The sequence below is a fragment of the Rhinopithecus bieti genome, unplaced genomic scaffold (assembly GCF_001698545.2).
Source record: "Rhinopithecus bieti isolate Rb0 unplaced genomic scaffold, ASM169854v2 scaffold_2254, whole genome shotgun sequence".
In the NCBI taxonomy this organism is placed as follows: domain Eukaryota; kingdom Metazoa; phylum Chordata; class Mammalia; order Primates; family Cercopithecidae; genus Rhinopithecus; species Rhinopithecus bieti.
The window spans coordinates 2,603,594-2,622,966 of NW_016803982.1; the positions used below are offsets into that span (position 1 = coordinate 2,603,594).

The 19,373-nt window shown below is 41.8% G+C and overlaps 1 protein-coding gene across 3 annotated transcripts in view; it reads left to right on the top strand.

The window, feature by feature from the left end:
• The window catches only part of TMTC4 (transmembrane O-mannosyltransferase targeting cadherins 4), a 66,455-nt gene extending 47,301 nt beyond the window's left edge, over nucleotides 1-19,154 (top strand). For all 3 annotated transcript variants that reach the window (XM_017861720.1, XM_017861725.1, XM_017861711.1), the window contains 4 exons: nucleotides 8,934-9,048; nucleotides 10,768-10,880; nucleotides 16,638-16,707; nucleotides 17,919-19,154. In XM_017861720.1, the coding sequence (XP_017717209.1) occupies nucleotides 8,934-9,048; nucleotides 10,768-10,880; nucleotides 16,638-16,707; nucleotides 17,919-18,067 (447 nt within the window). In that variant the 3' untranslated portion in view covers nucleotides 18,068-19,154. The remainder of the gene's footprint in view (nucleotides 1-8,933; nucleotides 9,049-10,767; nucleotides 10,881-16,637; nucleotides 16,708-17,918) is intronic.
• The last annotated feature ends 219 nt before the right edge of the window (nucleotides 19,155-19,373 follow it).

Sequence of the window (19,373 nt, forward strand, 5' to 3'; positions counted from 1 at the left end):
AGTTATGATATGCCATAGGAAGATACGTCCTCTATGTGCTGACTCCAGTGTGGAAAGGAGGAATTATTTCTTTCTGGGGACAGAGGCAAGGGTGGCAGGAATGTGGCTGAACCCATGGAATGGCATGATGCTTGAACAAGGAAGATTAATGGCAAGATACTCCTTTGTCTCACGTTAACTCTCTCCAGAACCACTGACCTTGCGTGCATTTTTGTTCTTTTACATTTTAAAAGTCTGTGCTTTATGACCTAGTTACCTGCTTTGATGTTGAAACCGCTTTCTCTGTGAGACCTGAAGATTCCAGGAGAGCTGAAACTATTATAATGATCGGCTGTTTGTTCCCAGAGGGAAGGGGAGGCTGTGAAACCTCAACATAATGTTATGAGTGGTGACTTCAAAATTCAATCACATACAAAGCAGGGGCGATCGTCACAAAGTTAGTGAAGTGAGAATAGGGGTGGGGTGGAGGATGGGAACACATGAGATCTTACCTGAATTCATGCATTTGGGTGGTTATGAATATATGGGTGTAGGGATTACCGTTTCTGTTCACTATCTGTTAAACTAGTAGTCAAGTGACTAAATATGAGACTTGATATTCATATGAATTCTTCTTTCGTCCCTTTTTTTTCCTTTTCTGGAGGTTGCTCTTCTGTTACTTTATTGCTCACAAAGTGAGTGGGTCTGCCCACAGCCTCCCAGGTTATCCTCTAGGCTCTACAGCTTAGTCTTCTCCCCTCTCCTAGTAGCTGCCCATCACTGCAATTCCTTGGGATTTGGAAAATAGAGGATTTATAATAAATGCTCCTTCTGTAAGAGTGATGTCCAAAGGGAAGAATGTAGAATATAAAGTACCAGCTTTCATCATGTGCTGTAGTCCTTGGGATTCATTACACTTTAAATTGGAAGATCATCTGTAGCATTGAACAGATTGAGACCTTGTACTGCTTTTTGTTTATATTGTTTACTAATTACGCTACCGTGAAATGGTCTTCCTGTGTTCCCTTCCGCCAACTGTTCCTGCTTATTTCAGGCTTTTGCTCTCCATTGTGGTTTAATGATCCAGCTTTTTCCTGTTTGACAGCTTAAAAGCATTAAGAGCTTAATCTTTAACAACTCGACCAACCCGTTTATATATTGGCAAATAAGAACTTAATAACTTAAGAGGGTTTTTTTTTTAATTGTTGGTGTTTTAAGAAATCACTCTCTAGTAACAGGAGACAGAGATTTGTTTTGATTTCTAGACCCGAATATGGAAAGAATATAAGGAAGTTCTCTTGTGGAATAGGAAATCAGGAAGAGCGCGATTACTGGGACATGTTACTAATCTTAGAAAGTTTAGTGGCTAGAGGGATTACCGAAGACAATGCATGATGAAAGCACTGGATGTGTTCAAGAAAACAGAAACCATTCTAAGTGTTTTAGATAGAGAAGACTTAATATAGGGAATTGGTTAGACTATCATTGGAAGGCTGATTGAGCAAAAATGGGATAGTAACATGAACTCAGAGGTTAAAGGGAATCCTATAGGTTTGGGAACAGACAGGAGAAAGTAGCACTACCAGGATTTAAGAAATCACAAGAGGTTCCAATCTATGGAGTTACCACAGCCTCAAGAGCTGTGATCATGGGAGACAGACCACTGCTTCCACCCTGGGACGGTGGAGGAGGGGATGTAGTCACTTCAGAGACACTGCCAGGGGAAGGAAGGAGAGAGTGAGAGTGGGAGGAAAGGACTGCTCCCCTCTCCCCACCACCCAGCACCTGTTGACAGAAAGGACCCAAAGGGTGAAGAAACCTGGGAAATGTAGTTGCAGACTCCCAGCCCCTGCTTCTCAGAGCAGAGTACAGAACGGTGGGCGAAGGACTGCTGGGTAACTGATGTTACCCGTCTACTTCCTGGATGAACAGTTTTGGTTAAATCACCACTTTTCTCTGCCTCCCTGAAAGTTTGTTCCCTTTGTGTAGATGCTATAAGATGAGTAGAGTTTGAGACAAAATGAAACCAAATTTTATCTCATTCAGTCTATTCTTCAATAAATAGCAATAATAATTGTTGTAGTAACCGTAAAGTAGTAAAGAATTTTGTCATGTTGGATAAATGAAGTTATGTTGGTTGTTTTGGGTGTGTTCAAATGCCACCATGGATTTTGTCCAAGTGACTCATGCATATTACGGTGGAGTGAATTGATCTGAGGAATCACTGGAACATCAAATAGAGATAATTGTGTTAGAATAATTAAGCATCCCAAATTATTTTAATTTTTTGAACTTTTCCTATCATTTCCTCATTAAAGGGGTAAAAATATTGTAACTTGAGTTTCTGAGTCTCATGGGAAATTCCGACAACATCTTCAGCAAATGGATGTTCATAAGTATTTCCATAATTCCATTAAAGCTTTCTTTTTCTTGCATAATATGCTATCTATTTGCTGTGTAGCACAGGACAAGTCAAAATGGTTTTGTCATCTAAAAAAAAGACAGACTTGCCAGTAAGTAAGGAAACAAGTCTTAAACTCTGACAAATTGTGATCATTTGTACTTTTTGCAGAGTTAAAGGGATCAAGTACACTCAAATAGAATGTGCATTTGAACTGAGATAAGAGGGCAACAGGGTCACCTGGTAAAAAAAAAATCCCTCTCTCTCTCTCTGTGCTTTTATTAACTATGCAAATTGAGAGCTAGCCATTTTATATTCTGTTACCAATGTTAACATTGCCTCTCAAAAGAAGCAACAAAAATCTGGAAGCATTCCCCTTGAGAAATGGAACCAGGCAAGGATGCCCACTGTCACCACTCTTACTCAACATGGTATTGGAAGTCCCAGCCAAAGCAATCGGGCAAGAAAAATAAATAAAAGGCATGTAAATAGGAAAAGAAGAAGTCAAGCTATCTATCTTCATGGACCATGTGATTCTACACCTAGAAAACCCTGCAGACTTTGCCACAAGGCTCCTGGAACTCATAAACAACTTCAGTAAAGTTTCAGGATACAAAGTCGGTGTACAAAAGTAAGAAACATATCTATATACTGATAACATTCAAGCTGAGAGCCAAATCAAGAATGCAATCCCATTTACAATAGCCATAAAAAGGGTAAAATACCTGGGAATTCAGCTAATCAAAGAGGTGAAGGATCTCTACAAGGAGAACTACAAAACACTGCTGAAAGAAATCAGAGGTGACACAAACAAATGGAAAAACATTTCATGACCATGGATTGGAAGAATCAATATTGTTAAAATGGCCATACTGCCCAAAGCAATCTACAGATTCAACACTGTTCCTATCAAACTCCCAATGTCATTTTTCACAGAATTAGAAAAAAGCTATTCTTAAATTCATATTGAACCAAAAAAGAACCTGAACAGCCAAAGCAATCTTCAGCATAAAGAACAAAGCCAGAGGCATCACATTACCTGACTTCAAACTGTGCTATAAGGCTACAGTAACCAAAACAGTATGGTATTGGTGCAAAAACACACACACAGATGAGAGGAACAGAATACAGAACCCAGAAATAAAGCCACACACCTACAGCCATGTGGTCTTCAACCAATATTTTTTTTAAAAAAAGCAATGGGGCGAGCGCTTCCTAGTCAATCATGCTGGGATAGCTGGCTAGCCATACACAAAAGAGTGAAACTGGACCCCTACCTTTCACAATACAGAAAAATTAACTCAAGATAGATTAAAAATTTAAATATAAAACCTCAAACTACAAGAATCCTAGAAGAGGCTGTGCTCAGTGGCTCACAGCTGTAATCCTAGCACTTTGGGAGCCAGAGTAGGCGAATGGCTTGAGCCCAGGAGTTTGAAACCATCCTGGGCAACATGGCAAAACTTCATCTCTACAAAAAATCCAAAAAAATTATCTTGGCATGGTGGTATGTGCCTGTAGTCCCATCTACCTGGGAGACTGAGGTGGGAGGATCACTTGATCCCAGGAGGTCAAGGCCGTAGTGAGCCACTAGTTGCACCACATCACACCACCGCACTCCCGCCTGGATGACAGAATAAGACCCTGTCTTTAAAAAAAAAAAAAAAAAAATCCTGGAAGAAAACTAGGAAACAGTATTCTAGACAACAGCCTTGGGAAAAAAATTGGTGACTAAGTCCTCAAAACAATTGCAACAAAACGAAAATTGACCTAATTAAACCAAAGGGTTTCTGCACAGCAGTGGCAACTATCAAGAGAGTAAACAGATGACCTACAGAGTGGGAAAAAATATTCATAAACTATGCATCCAATATCGAGATTTGTAAGTAACAAATCAACAAGCACAAAACAACCCCATTAAAAGTGGGCAAAAGGCATGAACAGACACTTCTCAAAAGAAGACATACAAGCAGCCAACAAACATGAGAAAATGCTTATCATCACTAATCATTAGAAAATGCAAATCAAAACCACAATTGAGATACCATCTCACACCAGTCAGAATGGCTATTATCAAAAGTGAAAAAACAACAGTCACTGGCAAGGCTGTGGGAGAAAAGGAATGCTTGGACACTGTATATAAATTAGTTCAGCCATTGTGAAAAGCAGTTTAGAGATTTCTCAAAGAACTTAGAACTGCCATTCGACCCAGTAATCTCATGATTGGTTATATGCCCAAAAGAAATCATTCCACCAAAAGACACACGCAACTGGGTGCGGTGGCTCACGCTTATAATCTCAGCACTTTGGGAGCCTGAGGCAGGTGAATCACGAAGTCAGGAGTTCAAGACCAGCCTAGCCAAGATGGTGAAAGCCCATCTCTACTGAAAATACAAAATTAGCTGGGCATGGTGGCGGGTGCCTGTAATCCCAGCTACTTGGGAGGCTGAGACAGAGAATTGCTTGAACCAGGGAGGTGGAGGTTGCAGTGAGCCAAGATCGTGCCATTGCACTCCAGCCTGGGTGACAGAGCAAGACTGTATCTCAAAAAAAAAACCAAAACATGCATTCATATATGTTCATCACAACGCTATTCACAATAGCAAAGACACAGAATCAACCTAGGTGCCCATCCACTATAGACTGGAAAAGAAAATGTGGTACATATACACCATGGAATACGACACAGCCATACAAAAAAAATCATGTCCTTTGCAGCAACATGGATGCCACTGGAGGCCACTATTCTGAGGAAATAAATGCAGGAACAGAAAACCAAATGCCGCATGTTCCCATAAGTGAGCACTAATACATAAAGATGGCAACCACAGACACTTGAGACTACTAGAGTGGGGAGGCGGGGAGGCAAACAAGGGTTGAAACACTAACTGTTGGGTACTGTGCTCACTACCTGGATGACAGGATCATTCATATTCCAAACCTCAGCATCACACAATTTTTTTTTTAATTTGAATTATTTTATTATTTTAATGTTAAACCCTCTTCATACAGTAATTGATATTATTTATAAATTTTCTGTTTATGCCTCATTCAATTTTCTTATAAGGCATTTCACATTTTCTAATTGACTTGCATGTGATCTTCATATATTGAGGACATTAACCTTGTATGTGTTGTTTTCTAATTATTTTCACTGTCTGCCATTTTCTTTTAGAATTATTTGTTGTTTTTTTAGAGTTGTCTATTCAAATTCAAAATTGTTTTAATTTTCTTACATGGTTTCTGCCTTAGATGTCATACTGAGAAAGTCCTTCCATATGTCCCCAAATTACATAAACTATTCACCCAATTTTCATGGTTTAGTGTGTGTATATCACAACTCACACAAATATGTAGATATATTTCATAATATGGTATGAAAACTACTGTGTTGTGGTAGATTATCTTGCTAAAGTTATGCATCAGATTATGCTTGGTTGAATAGACTTGTGTCTATTTTGAAGAGTTTGCTTCTGGTAATATATTAAGAAATAGAAAATTGCAGATCCTTGAAGATTTAAAACCAATCAGCTAGAATCATCTTGAAACATATTTCAGGCAATTCCCTTAACTTGTTTTTTCCCATCTTCATGGTTATTTGCTATTCTCATTTTCTGTTTCTGAATCCCTTAATAAACAATTTAATTTTGTAGAAAATCCCATTTCTCTTAAAATCAAATTATTATCCATAAGTTTTGCATACTTTATTTTATGATTAAAAAACATGTTATTTTGGTGGCTGGCAAGATGGCCAAATGAGACACGTCTGGTCTGGCAGCTCCAGCGAGGATCAATGCTGGAGGCAGCTGATTTTTGCATTTCAAACTGAGGTACCTGGTTCATCTCACTGGGAATGGTAGACAGGGGTGGCCCATGGAGGGCGAGTCGAAGCAGGGTGGGGTGTCACCTCACAGGAGCACGTGGTCAGGAACTCCCTCCCCTAGCCAAGGAAGCGCGTAAGGGACTAATGCCGTTCTTCCAGTACTACGCTTATCCCATGGTCTTCACACTCTCAGACCAGGAAGATTCCCTCGGTGCCTAACCATCGGGCCTGGTGGTTTCAGCACAACTGGGCGACCATTTGGGCAGACACCGAGCTAGCTCTAGGAGTTTCTTTTTTCTTTTTTTTCTTTCCATATTCAGTGGAGGCCTGTGAACACCAGGAGGACAGAACTGTTCACTCCCTGGAAAGGGGCTGAAGACCAGGGGGCCAACTGGGTCCTAGTCAGTGGATCCCACCATACAGAACAGCAATGCCTAAGAGCCAATGTCTTGAATTCTCACTGCCAGCACTAGGCAGTCTGAAGTCCACCTGGGAACTTGAGCTTGGCTTGTGGGGAGGGTGTCGCTATTCTGAGTCCTTGAGTAGGTGGCTTTCCCTGACAGCGTAAACAAAGTCCACAGTGAAGTTCGACTGGGCAGAGCCACTTCAGCTCAGCGATCCCTGTAGCAGGCTGCCTTTCATAGATCCTCCTCTCTGGCAGGGTATCTCTGAAAGAAAGGGAGCGCCCCAGTCGGGGGCTGTAGACTAAACTCCCACCTTCCTGGGCGAGTGCCTAAGGCAGGGGGTGGGTGTGGGTGCAGCTTCAGCAGACATAAACGTTCCTGCCTGAGGGAGAGCAGCGGATGTCACACCACAGCGTTCAAGCTCTGCTAAGGGACCGACCACCTCCTCAAGTGGGTCCCTGACCCCCATGCCTCCTGATGAGGAGACACCTAGCAGCAGGGGTCGACAGAGAGCTCATACAAGAGAGTTTTGGCTGGCATCTGATGGGTGCCCCTCTGGGACGAAGTTTCCAGGGGAAGAAACGGGTGGCAATCTTTGCTGTTCGGCAGTCTCTGCTGGTGATACCTAGGCAAACAGCGTCTGGAGTGGACCTCCAGCAAACTCCAGCAGACCAGCAGTGTGACCTTGAACACATTTTTTAACCTCCCTGAGCCTCAGTTTTCTCACCTGCCACCCAGGGCCCTTCACAGTCTTTTCCATTTTTTCTTCCCTTTTGAAATAGTTTGAGACATAATTTATGTCAAGCAGGTGATGAGAGCTACTGCTTCACTTCAGTCTACCTACCCTTCATCAAAACATTTTATCTGGGGATCGCGAGGGTCCCTGGCTTCTTTCTTGAAGTCAGTGAGACCAAGAACCCACCAATTCCGGACACTATTTTTTTTTTGAAACGGAGTCTCGCTCTATGGCTGCGGGAGTCTCACTCTAGCATCACACAATTTACCCATGCAGCAAACCTGCACGTGTACATTCTGAATCTAAAATAAAAGTTGAAGGCCGAGCATGGTGGCTCATGCCTGTAATCCCAGCACTGTGGGAGGCCAAGGTAGGCCAGGAATTTGAGACCAGCCTGGGCAACATTGTGAAACCCCATCTCTACTGAAAATACAAAAATCAGCCAGGCGTGGTGACACATGTCTGTGATCCCAGCTGCTCAGGAGGCTGAGGCACGAGAATTGTTCAAACTTGGGAGGCAGAGGTTGCAGTGAGCCAAGATCATGCCACTGCACTCCAGCCTGGGGGACAGAGCAAGACTCTGTTTCTAAACACATACATACATACATAGGCCTGGCGCTGTAGCTCCTGCCTGTAATCTCAGCACTTTGGGAGGCTGAAGCTGGCGGATCACAAGGTCAGGAGTTCAAGACCAGTCTGGTCGACATAGTGAAACCCCATCTCTACTCAAAATAGAAAAAAATTGCCGGGCATGGTGGTGTGCACCTGTAATCCCAGCTACTCGGAAAGCTGAGGCAGGAGAATCATGTGAATTCGGGAGGTGGAGGTTGCAGTGAGCCGAGATCACACCATTGCACTCTAGCCTGGGCAACAGTGCGAGACTCTATCTCAAAAATAATAATAAAAGTTGAAATTATAAAAAATAAGAAAGCAACAGGTATTTTTCTCCTTCCTAAATGAGGCAAACTCGAAAGTGCCAAGAGGTTTTGCCTTACCATAGGAGACTTTTCCAAGGAGTTTGCAAAGTATGTCTGATATGCTCCTGTTTTTGTATTTACGTTAGACACAGGCAGGAAGAGGCCCCGAGACCACCCTTCAGAAGGTGAATTGGACACATAGCTTTTGATCATGAGAAATATTTTGTTTACTATTCTAAGTAATACTTTATCAACAATGAACTTATGAAGTCTTTAGTGAAAAAGACTAATGATGAGGCTTGCTTCAGTATTTCAGCAGTCTGAAATATGATTTGATTCCTAAAATCACTAAATAACAGGAAATGGGACATTACAGGTTTGGACCTTGTTCTTATTCCTGCTTTACCATTTCTAGTCTATAACTTTGGGAAAGTTCATTTCCTTGTGTCTTAGTTGCTTCATCTGTAAAATGGGGATAACAATAGTATTTACTTCATTGGTATTGTTTTGAGGATTCAGTGAGTTGATACGAAAAACTAGAAGCTACATAAATTAAAGTTAGGTTGGTTTTTTATTTTTGTTTGTTGGGCTTTTTCTTTTTTTTTCCATAATGTCTTGGAACGAGGAAGCAGGAAACTTGGAATACTAATTGTTTGGTGTGTTTTATTTTCAGTATGCAGATCTCAATCGCCACGTGGATGCCTTGAACGCGTGGAGAAATGCCACCGTGCTGAAACCAGAGCACAGCCTAGCCTGGAACAACATGATTATACTCCTCGACAATACAGGTACAGAGAGGTGGATGGAACAAATCTCAGGAAATGGCTCCACAGAAAAGTGCCACTGAAGACTTACGAAATAGAGATTATTGTGCTTTTTTTCCTCCTGAGTTTTAAAAAAAAATATGAAGTTAAATATTTTCTATTACAAAAATGTCTATTATTCTAGAAAATGGAATTTCTAGGCTGGGCACGGTTGCTCAAACCTGTAATCCCAGCATTTTGGGAGGCTGAGGCAGGCAGATCACCTGAGGTTGGGAGTTTGAGACCAGCCTGACCACCATGGAGAAACCCCATCTCTACTAAAAATATAAAATTAGCTGGGTATGGTGGCACATGCCTGTAATCCCAGCTATTCGGGAGGCTGAGGCAGGAGAATTGCTTGAACCCGGGAGGTGGAGGTTGCAGTGAGCCAAGATAGCGCCATTGCACTCCAGCCTGGGCAACAAGAGCAAAACCCCCTTTCAAGAAAAAAAAAAAAAAAAAGAGAAGAAAGAAAATGGAATTTCTTTAGACATACTGGAATGTGAATTCTGGGAAAGTCACACTTCATCTAGAACTGGTGTTGAATTATGGGGGAGAAGTATGACAGTATCTTGTTTCTTCTGAAGCCTGTTATCTGCCATTGGCCATCATTTAGGGCGCTGGGAGCACCCAGAAGTGAGCAAGAATGGCCTTGGGGCTAATGACATGGATAGTGCTAGGTCCATGCCCCAAGTTAAGGGACTTCACTCAAACGAGCCCCCTCAGTCTACACTCAGAGCCATGGATTCTTACTTTTTATATGATGCTAATTGACTTGAAGATCTGGTTTCCTATCCCCAAGCAGACCAGATTCAATTGATTTAGGAGTTACTCTGCCGCCTTCACTTTAAAACTCCAAACGTCTTTTAAGAAATGATGGTGTTAGGAACAGAAAGGCAAATATCACATGCTCTCACGCATGGAGGATCTGAAAAAATGGACCTTGTGGAGCTAGAGAGCAGAACAGTAGTTACTAGGGTCTGGGAAGGGGGCAGGGACAAAGATAGGTTGGTTAATGGGTACAAACACAGATAGAAGGAGTCAGTTCTAGTGTTCCATTGCACAGTAGGGTGACTGTAGTTAACACTTTATGATATATTTCAAAAAAGCTAGAGGATTTGAAATGTTCCTAATGTAAAGAAATGATCAATATTTGAGGTGATGGTTGTCTTAAATACCCTGATTTGATCACTACACATTGTATGCATGTATCAAAATATCACATGCACCCCATCAATATGTAGTTATGTGTCAATAAAAATATGTTAATGATGGTGATAATTTGATCATCTGCATGGTATAGAGCAGATACATGCTTGTTTCTAGGGAAAATACAGAATGTATACTTCAGTGTGATAAATTCTCAGTTATGAAAGTGTTACTGTCATCCTCTTATTTTGCAGATTTGTTTGGGTATAACTGGTATCTGAGGAAAAATTAAAACTAGGTTTCAGATGGTTTTACAGAAGTTAATCAAAAGCTGTTTATATGTTGTGTCAGAAATGTGCTGAATTGCAGTGGCTTTGCCACTCATAAGGTCGTGTGTGTATTTGTATGTGGGTGTGTATTACATGATCTACACAGATTTTCTTCAGTAGTTTATTCATAATTGTCATGTGCTGTGCACATAAAGCCTGTTAGTTAGAGGCTAAAATGCGAGTACAACATTAACATGTCTTTTATTTTTCCATGTTTTACTCCCAGGTAATTTAGCCCAAGCTGAAGCAGTTGGAAGAGAGGCACTGGAATTAATACCTAATGATCACTCTCTCATGTTCTCGTTGGCAAACGTGCTGGGGAAATCCCAGAAATACAAGGTGCGTAAACCGCAGGCTGTGAGTTCCTGCAGTTAATGCCAGCATCTGACAGAAGCCGTAAGTGTTACTTCTGCCCAGTTAAATTAGGAATCAGGCCAAAACAGTGGCAGCGGTGCACCAATGTGGCTTGGCCAGTTTGTTTCCTGGACAAGTTGCTTCAAAGACAGCAGTGTGGGGGCCAAACCCAGTGTCCTTTCTCATCAGAATTAACCACGGTTGTTCACACGTGGCGAGAGGAAGAGAAGCCCAAGGAAGGGGCAGGAGCAAACAGGGAACTGTTAAATGATTGGCCTCAGAGGCCGGGCAGGCTGGTGCGAGAGGAGGACTCGGGGCAGCCACAGTGCATCCCCGGAGGTGCCCCGGTCCTGCCCTGGCACAATGGGGTTTGACTCTGTCACTTGCACATGGGCTGGAGCTCTAGGTTTTATCTGCAGGTTCCACCTTCTGCACAAAAGAATAAGCGACCCATGGAGGATGCATGACTGGTTCTTGCTGCTTCCAGGTTTTTCTTTATCTGAGTTATATAGGCCACCAGCAAGGCCCAGAGTTTTCTGACGAACAAAAAACCACAAGATACTAAATCTTTGCTCCAGTTGGCAGCCAGGGTGGAGCAGGAATAGGCTGTGCATAACTCCCTGTGTGTTGAAGGGGACTGGTTGTAAACTTTAATTTGGTCTATCAGAATCACTGAGGGAGCTTGTTAAAGCAGAGATGCCCAGATTCTCCCTACAAGGGATTGGCTTTGTGGATTAGGTCAGGTCAGGGAGTATACATTTTTACCTAGCATCCTGGGTGTTGAACACAGATATCACAGAAGTAGTGCCTTAGTCGTTTCTTAAGAGAAATACTTTATTTCAGAATCAGGGGCTATATCTTATTTTGATCACTCAGCCTATGTATAAGACCTAAAGGCAGCAACTAGCTAACATCGGTCCAGTGTTATTCACTTCTCTTTTTCTGTTTAATACATGTCATTATTAGTATAATTTTCTATAACAATGGTAAGATAATTTCGTGCATTTCTCTAGTTTTATAATGTTGGGGAGTTGAATAGCTTCATTATACATTTTTAAAATTTCTAGGTTTTGCTCCAGAAATAGCTTTTTGAAGAGGGTTTAGTTTTATTTTTTATGAATCTACTTGTATAGCAACGGAAGGAGGTGAGATTTACAGGTTTCCCTTCTAATGACCTTTCCAGCCATCTGTCAGCCTGGGAGAGGTCCCAAGTCTCAGTTCTCCTCCAGTGACCCAGCTATAGCGAGTCTTCTTGAAGACTCGGCTTATATAATCGTATTGATTTTTCTATCATCACACAGTCTGTAAACTGCTGGAATTTCTATTAAGGGGACAGAACCCAGAGTTCGTTTGGCTTCCAGTTCACGTTGTTCTTCCCCCAACCCCCAAATAAACTAGAAAATACTCTGTAAAGCAGAATGAAGAAATCAGCTTCCTCTTTCTCTACACATTTTGCATTTTAATTATCAAGGCCAAGGCTCTGGGCCTAACGTAAGGAAACAGAAGGTGAAATCTGACACACAGAACTCACGATGAGACCTTCAGGAGCTACCAAGTGGGGGGAACATGATGTGACTTCCTGAGCCCTGGCATCAGCCACCAAGCAAGCATTCCATGTATTTTTTTAATTAAGGGTTTGAATTTTAAACAACTGTTTAGGTTTTCCGCTTGTAATGCAAAAATGATACCGGTTGCTAATGGTCAGCTGCATCCCTGGCACTGCTTGTTTCAGGATGGAGTGAAGGGGTCTGTTTCCTTGCAAAGCCCTGGGCGGAATGTTCCAGAGAAGAGGGGATATGGTGGTGAGTTGCAGGGCTGGGTGAACAGACCCTTCAGCCCAGCTATGTTGATGGCAGGGCAGGTGTCTGCTGCCCGACAACTCACTTTTTACCCAGGCACGTGTGTTTTATTTATCATGCACTTGGTAAATCTCCTCAGAGAGCCTGGAGGCTTCTTGAGGTTGGAGTCAAGACTTCAGTCCCGGTTCTGTATCTCCATTGCTGTCAGGTAGTTACAAAGCACCCAGTCAAGTAATTGTAAAATGATCGCATGCATCTCTCATTTGACCCTGAAATGTTCAGGCTTCCAGAACCTATTTTGAGGTGTTGATGGGCAGAGGGAGTGTTCTCGTTATATCTGCATGGCTCTAAGCACCTTTGTATCCTATCTAAGCAGCCCTTTTTAAAACCTAACAGCAGTCGGCCTCTCTGGGCCTCAGTTTGTTCATGTATAAAATGGAGATAGTGATCTGCCCAATCTCTTGACAAGGTGATACAAAAAAATGCACAACATAATTTGCAACTATCAAATGGTAAATGTGTATATGCATATATATATGTGTGTGTGTGTGTGTATGTATAGTGAGCATTCAATCATTCAGTGGATCTCTAGGGATCATTAAATGTATTAAAACAGGCGCCTGTAGTCCCAGCTACTCAGGAGGCTGAGGCAGGAGAATAGTGTGAACCTGGGAGGAGGAGTTTGCAGTGAGCGGAGATCGTACCACTGTACTCCAACCTGGGTGACAGAGTGAGACTCCATCTCAAAAAATATATATATATATTAAAATTTATGTTACTTCTTGCCATTTAATTTCCAATTTCAAGCTAATGTGGTAAAGCAAAATAGAAAAGTAATGTTTTTCAGTGCTTAAATCATTGCTTCTTGTACTGATTTCTTTTTCTGTAGTGCTAATTCTAATGGCCCTGTAGCTTACCTACAGGTTATGTTGATAAAGTCAGTTTCCTAAGCTCCAGACATTTATGTCACACCTTTATGATTTTTTTTTTTTTTTGCCGCATCTAGATGTTACCTTATTTACTTGACATTTTTATTTAAATAGATTTTTAACATGAATATATTTAAAGGAGAAACAACACATCATTACTATAAATATAGGGTAACTGAAAGTTAAATAATCATACTAAATCCCAGCTAGATGCTATTGCTGGCCAAGGTTCTGAGCTCTCTTAGCTTCAAGGAGAGATTGGCAGGTGTGTTAGAGGGTGGGGCCCACACACCACCACCAAGCGCAGACTTCAGCCCGATGCAATCAGAAGGAAGGAGGGAGAATAGAGAAGAACCCTCTTCCTGTGTGAGTCAGTTTCAACTTCACATCAGATCACCCATGTTACCCTTCCTGTTCTAGCGGAGGCACAGTGGCCCCTGTGCCCCAGAGTATTCTTGGGTGGCTGCTGTGGCTGAAATGACCTCCACCCACCCAGGCTTCCTCGCCTAGACATAGAGACTAGCGCTTGTTCCTACCTAGAGACACAATTTGCAAGACTTTCTCAAGCCCTACGCCTTTGTTAATTACATTTTGTCTAATATGCTTCAGAAAATAATACATTATTTTTCCCCTTTCTGTTGGGAAAAAAATATCCCAACTCTAAATGTGAGATTATTGGTTCATTGGCATAAATCGGCTCATTGCCTGGGTCTTTACACATCCAGAGACCTCCACAGAAGATCAATTTATAAACAGCTCACTGCTTTCCTGAATGAGGCCATTAGAAGCCCTGATTTAATAGATGAACATTTCATGGGCTTTGAATACTCACAGATGCTGCGTTCTAAAGAGGCCCATCCAACCCCACTCCCAGGCCCAGGTACAGGCCCAGGGGCTGCCCCCATGACTTGGATAGAGGCGGGCCGGCCCACCCGCACCTCCTCTCAAACCAGCCCTTCCTCCTGACACCCCTTCTTTTGTCCACATGCCGTCATGTTTCTGTTGCCCTGGCTTGGAAATCTTGACTCTTTTTTCCTTCCTTGTCCCCCTGGCCCAGTGCTCTCTGCCTGTTCTTCCTCATCCGTGTTCCTTCACACCGGCCTCCTCCTCACCCTGCAGAGTTTGGGCCCAGCCCTGCTGAGAGCAGTAGCCCTCTAACAAGGTGTCAGATCTGAGCCCTTCCCTGTCTTCAGCACCACTGTGTCCCCCAAACTGCTGACTCCTCAATGTCCTGAAAGATGTTCGTCCTCACAGGCATCTGCGAACTTAGCTGAATAAATAAATGAATTTAGCAACACTAGAAAACTCCTAACTTTTTATCCCTAAGCCATTTCTCTCCAGTTAACACTATTTCATTTACAGGTAGGGAAGCATTTTTAAGTAGATTTGGTTCCCTGACCGTCCTATGTCTCAAGTTTTAGGTTTTAAATGGAAATGTTTGAAAATCCTCAGAAACAGCCCAGCAACTCAGAAACCCCTGCAAAGCTACACAACCCATTGACTTTTTTTCTGCAGCCTTCCTGATATGGCCAGAGTCTTAACCCTCTTGGAAGGAGTTTCAACCCCTGAAACTTGGAATGTAGACACTGACTTTGAACTGACATCCCGTATGTTATCCTGATGTCTTTCTTAAGTCCCTCTTGGATGACATTTCTAAAATATAAATATTTCTCTGCCAGCTCTGTCCAAAAGGTCATGGTTTTGGAGATAGTTCCCCCACATTCCCAGCCAATTTATCAGGGGTACCACAGGCCGTAACAGGGCAAGGGAACTGGTAGTCTTGCACATTATAAAATGCACAGTCCCAGATGTGGGAAGCCCACCTGGAAAAATTCATGTATGACCCAGGTAGAAGGCACTAAAACTATCCCCACACCAACAGATTTGGTTGGTTAAGCTCAGTGTGTGATACTGATGTTTTTTGTTTTTAAGACAGTGTCTTGCTCTCTTGCCCAGGCTGGAGTGCAGTGGTGCACTCTCGGCTTACTGCAACCTCCACCTCTTGGGTTGGAGCAATTCTCCTGCCTCAGCCTCCCGAGTAGCTGGGATTACAGGCACGCACCACCACACCCGGCTAATTTTTGTATTTTTGGTGGAGACCGGTTTTCACCATGTTGGCCAGGCTGGTCTCAAACTCCTGACTTCAAGTGATCTGCCTACCTTGGCCTCCTAAAGTGTTGGAATTACAGGCAGGAGCCACCATGCCCAGCATGTGATACTGATTAAAGCATGCTGCCCTTAAGGAATGTGAAGGTGGATGGAGTGAACAGCACCCCCGGGGCACATGTCAGTAAAAACAGGTTAGGCGTCTTTATTTCTCAGCATTATGGTAGAAGGGGCATCCAGCCAGCAGTTTTCAGCAGTGATCAGGGTAGGAAGACACTTTGCCCTGCCTCTTAGTGGCCAGGTTGGAAGTGAGTATGACTTGGAAGAAATGCAAGGTTGTACAAGAATCACTTCACACCCATCAGGGGCATTTGGTCATGGTCATGTCCAGTACTGTGACAATGTAGTTGACAGGTGGCCATTCCTTCCTCTTTTCTGCTCATTCTTTCCAGATGGATGAGGCTGCTTCTGGGCTGCCCAGAGTGTTGTAGGTTCTTGGGGGAGAGGAAATGGTCCTCAACTCCTACCCTGGGAGCTCTGGAAATGGCATTGGCGTGGGCGTGCTCCACGGCTCAGCCCTCTCCTGTTCCCTGGACCTCCTGTCTTCACGCACCCTGACCTGGGCGACTTGCATAACATGGCGGAAGTCCAACCACTGCAGGGAGGCAGGTGGTGGCACTCACGAACATGTTCATCCCCTCTCTGCGGCCACCGCTCCCTCCCGCTGCCCCTTGTCAGCCTCTCTTTGGCAGAGCGTGGCCCCTCTGGGCCTTCTGAGTGTTTCTAGAGGAATGCAGTGATACAAAAGGAGGTGGTTAAAAGTTTGAAAACCATAGGTGATAAAACTGGGAACTGCTTTTGCTTCGCATACAATAAATATCTTCCTTTTTATATTTCTCATTTTTTAGGAATCTGAAGCTTTATTCCTCAAGGCAATTAAAGCAAATCCAAATGCTGCAAGTTACCATGGTAATTTGGGTAAGAAAAATGTTCAACTTGAATCATGTTGAAATTCTGTAACTTTAATGAAGTGGGTGCATGTCTATAAAATTAATGTTGGGAGAGTAGTTTTTTTAAAGCTAACCTGGCTTTACAATGTGATTCTGTTATTACATTAAAGATAGCAAAGTGATAGCCACACTTACAAATCTTAATTGCATGACCAGAACAGCCCTAAAGTTGCCTACTCTGTTTATCACCTTCTCATGATGAAACTCAGATTGTCCACCTTTGTGTTAAGCTGAGAAGGGTGAGATCCGATCAAGAGAATGAGGCTGTGGTTACAAAGAGTTATCCCAGTAAATGAATCGTATGTTCTTTGGAAGCTAGCCATTGAACTTACCTCCTTTTCCTTCCTTCTTACAGAGTAGACCTTCCCCTTCCAACCTGGTCTTCTGCTTTCTTATATCCTCTTATGCCTTGGCTAAAATGCATTTATAATCATTTATTCCCTAGAATTCATTTCTTGCACCCTTTTATGTCTCTATGGTTAAGATGTTTAGAGCATAGCATGTTGATGTTTAGAATGCCCACAGAAATGTTTTTGGATCAAAGCTGTTCTCTACCAACTCTGAAGCTTCTCTTCACAAAAGCCAACAAGCATCCACAGGTGCTCTTCTGCCCATATAGAAAGTTAGTTTTACTAACAAAATCACTGTCATGATCAGAGGCTAATCATCCTAATGACTAGGTTTATTGTAACTATCATTTTAATATCAGAGGCCTTATTTCCAAATGGCCCCAAACAAGCTTTTACTTCCCCAAACGGTGTGGGGAAATATCTATTTAAAATAAACAGCTGAACTTCTGCATAGTCAAGACTCTAGACAGTGCCTAGCATCCATCACCCCCACCTCCCATACCCAGCCTTGCTTCCTGGAACTTTCATGGCAGCACTGAGACATTGCATGTACTCTTCTTTTTACTTCTTTATGTCATAATGTTACCGTAGGCAGATGTATCCTGTCTAGTGCTGTGAAGAGCCCTAGGAGTAACTGGCAGTAAATGGATAATCATCAGGGAGTGTGATTACAATAAATAAAGTTTTCAGTACAAACAATATTGTTTCATACAATTAACTTTTGAAAGCTGTTTGCATAGGATGTGTAATATTTCTTTGTCCAAGAGGGTAGGAATTCAGCACGTTACTCAGAAGCATTCCCAGTGAAATTTATCTCCTGCTATTTCAGCTGTGCTTTATCATCGCTGGGGACATCTAGACTTGGCCAAGAAACACTATGAAATCTCCTTGCAGCTTGACCCCACGGCATCAGGAACTAAGGAGAACTATGGTCTGCTAAGAAGAAAGCTAGAACTAATGCAAAAGAAAGATGTCTGATCCTTTTTCCTTCATGCTTTGAGTTTGAGTGTGTGTGTGCATGAGGCATATCATTAATAGTATGTGGTTACATTTAACCATTTAAAAGTCTTAGACAGGTTATTTTATTGATTTTTTTCTATGAAAACAAAGACATGCAAAAAGATTATAGCACTAGCAATATACTCTTGAATGCTTGATATGATTTTTCATTGAAATTGTATTTTTTCAGACAACTCAAATGTAATTATAAAATTCCAAAATTGTCTTTTTTAATTAAACAGAAAAAGAGAAAAAATTATCTTGAGCAACTTTTAGTAGAATTGAACTTTCATTTGGGATCTGAGCCTTGTCGTGTATGGACTAGCACTATTAAACTTCAATTATGACCAAGAAAGGATAGACTGACCCCTACAATTTGTATAAATATTGAATGTATCTGTTTATTAGCATTTTTATTTAATGACAAGATTCTTGTTTTTTTATCTCTTTTTTTAAAACAATATACTGTGAACTTTGTAAGGATATTTATTTGTATTTTATGTCTTGAATAGGGAATGAGGAATGGAATGGAATGAGGAATGGAAATCGAATGAGGAATGGAAATTGTAACATGTAGTATATCCATATCTATATGCTTTTCCCCATAGGAAGAAATTGACTTCTGCAGTAGTTTTTGGATGCTCTGACTTGTGCAATTTCAATACATAGGAGGTTATGTAATGTAATATTTTACATAAAACAATTACTATTAGTTGAAAGTTCAGGCCATGCTTTAGGCAAAAGCAGGCAGCCTCACATCTTTATTTTTGTTACATCCAAGGTGAAGAGGGCAACACATCTGTGTAAGTTGCTTTTTAGTGTTTTAACTGAAAAGCCGTTTTCCATTTTGCTTAATGAAACTACAGACATTATCCAGAAAATGCAAAATTTTCTCTCAAATGGAGCCACATTCGGGGAATTTGTGGTATTTTTAAGAATTGAGTTGTTCGTGCTGTTATTTGATCCAAACAATGTTTTGTTTTGTTCTTCTCTGTATGCTGTTGACCTAATGATTTATGCAATCTCTGTAATTTCATATGCAGTAAAATTATTACACAAACTAGCATGAAAATGTCAAATTGCTTTCTTAATCGATGATTTTCAAGTAGTGAACTTTATATCCTCCTTTACCTTAGAATGAAATCAAAGTGACCATATCATCTTTCATGTGGCTTCTATTTGACGTGGGGACCATTTCATAGAATTGCACTACAGCGTTTTCCAAGTTCAGAGAACAGAGCGAATAGATCCACACAGAGGAATTTGATTCTCTGGACTCACTTTT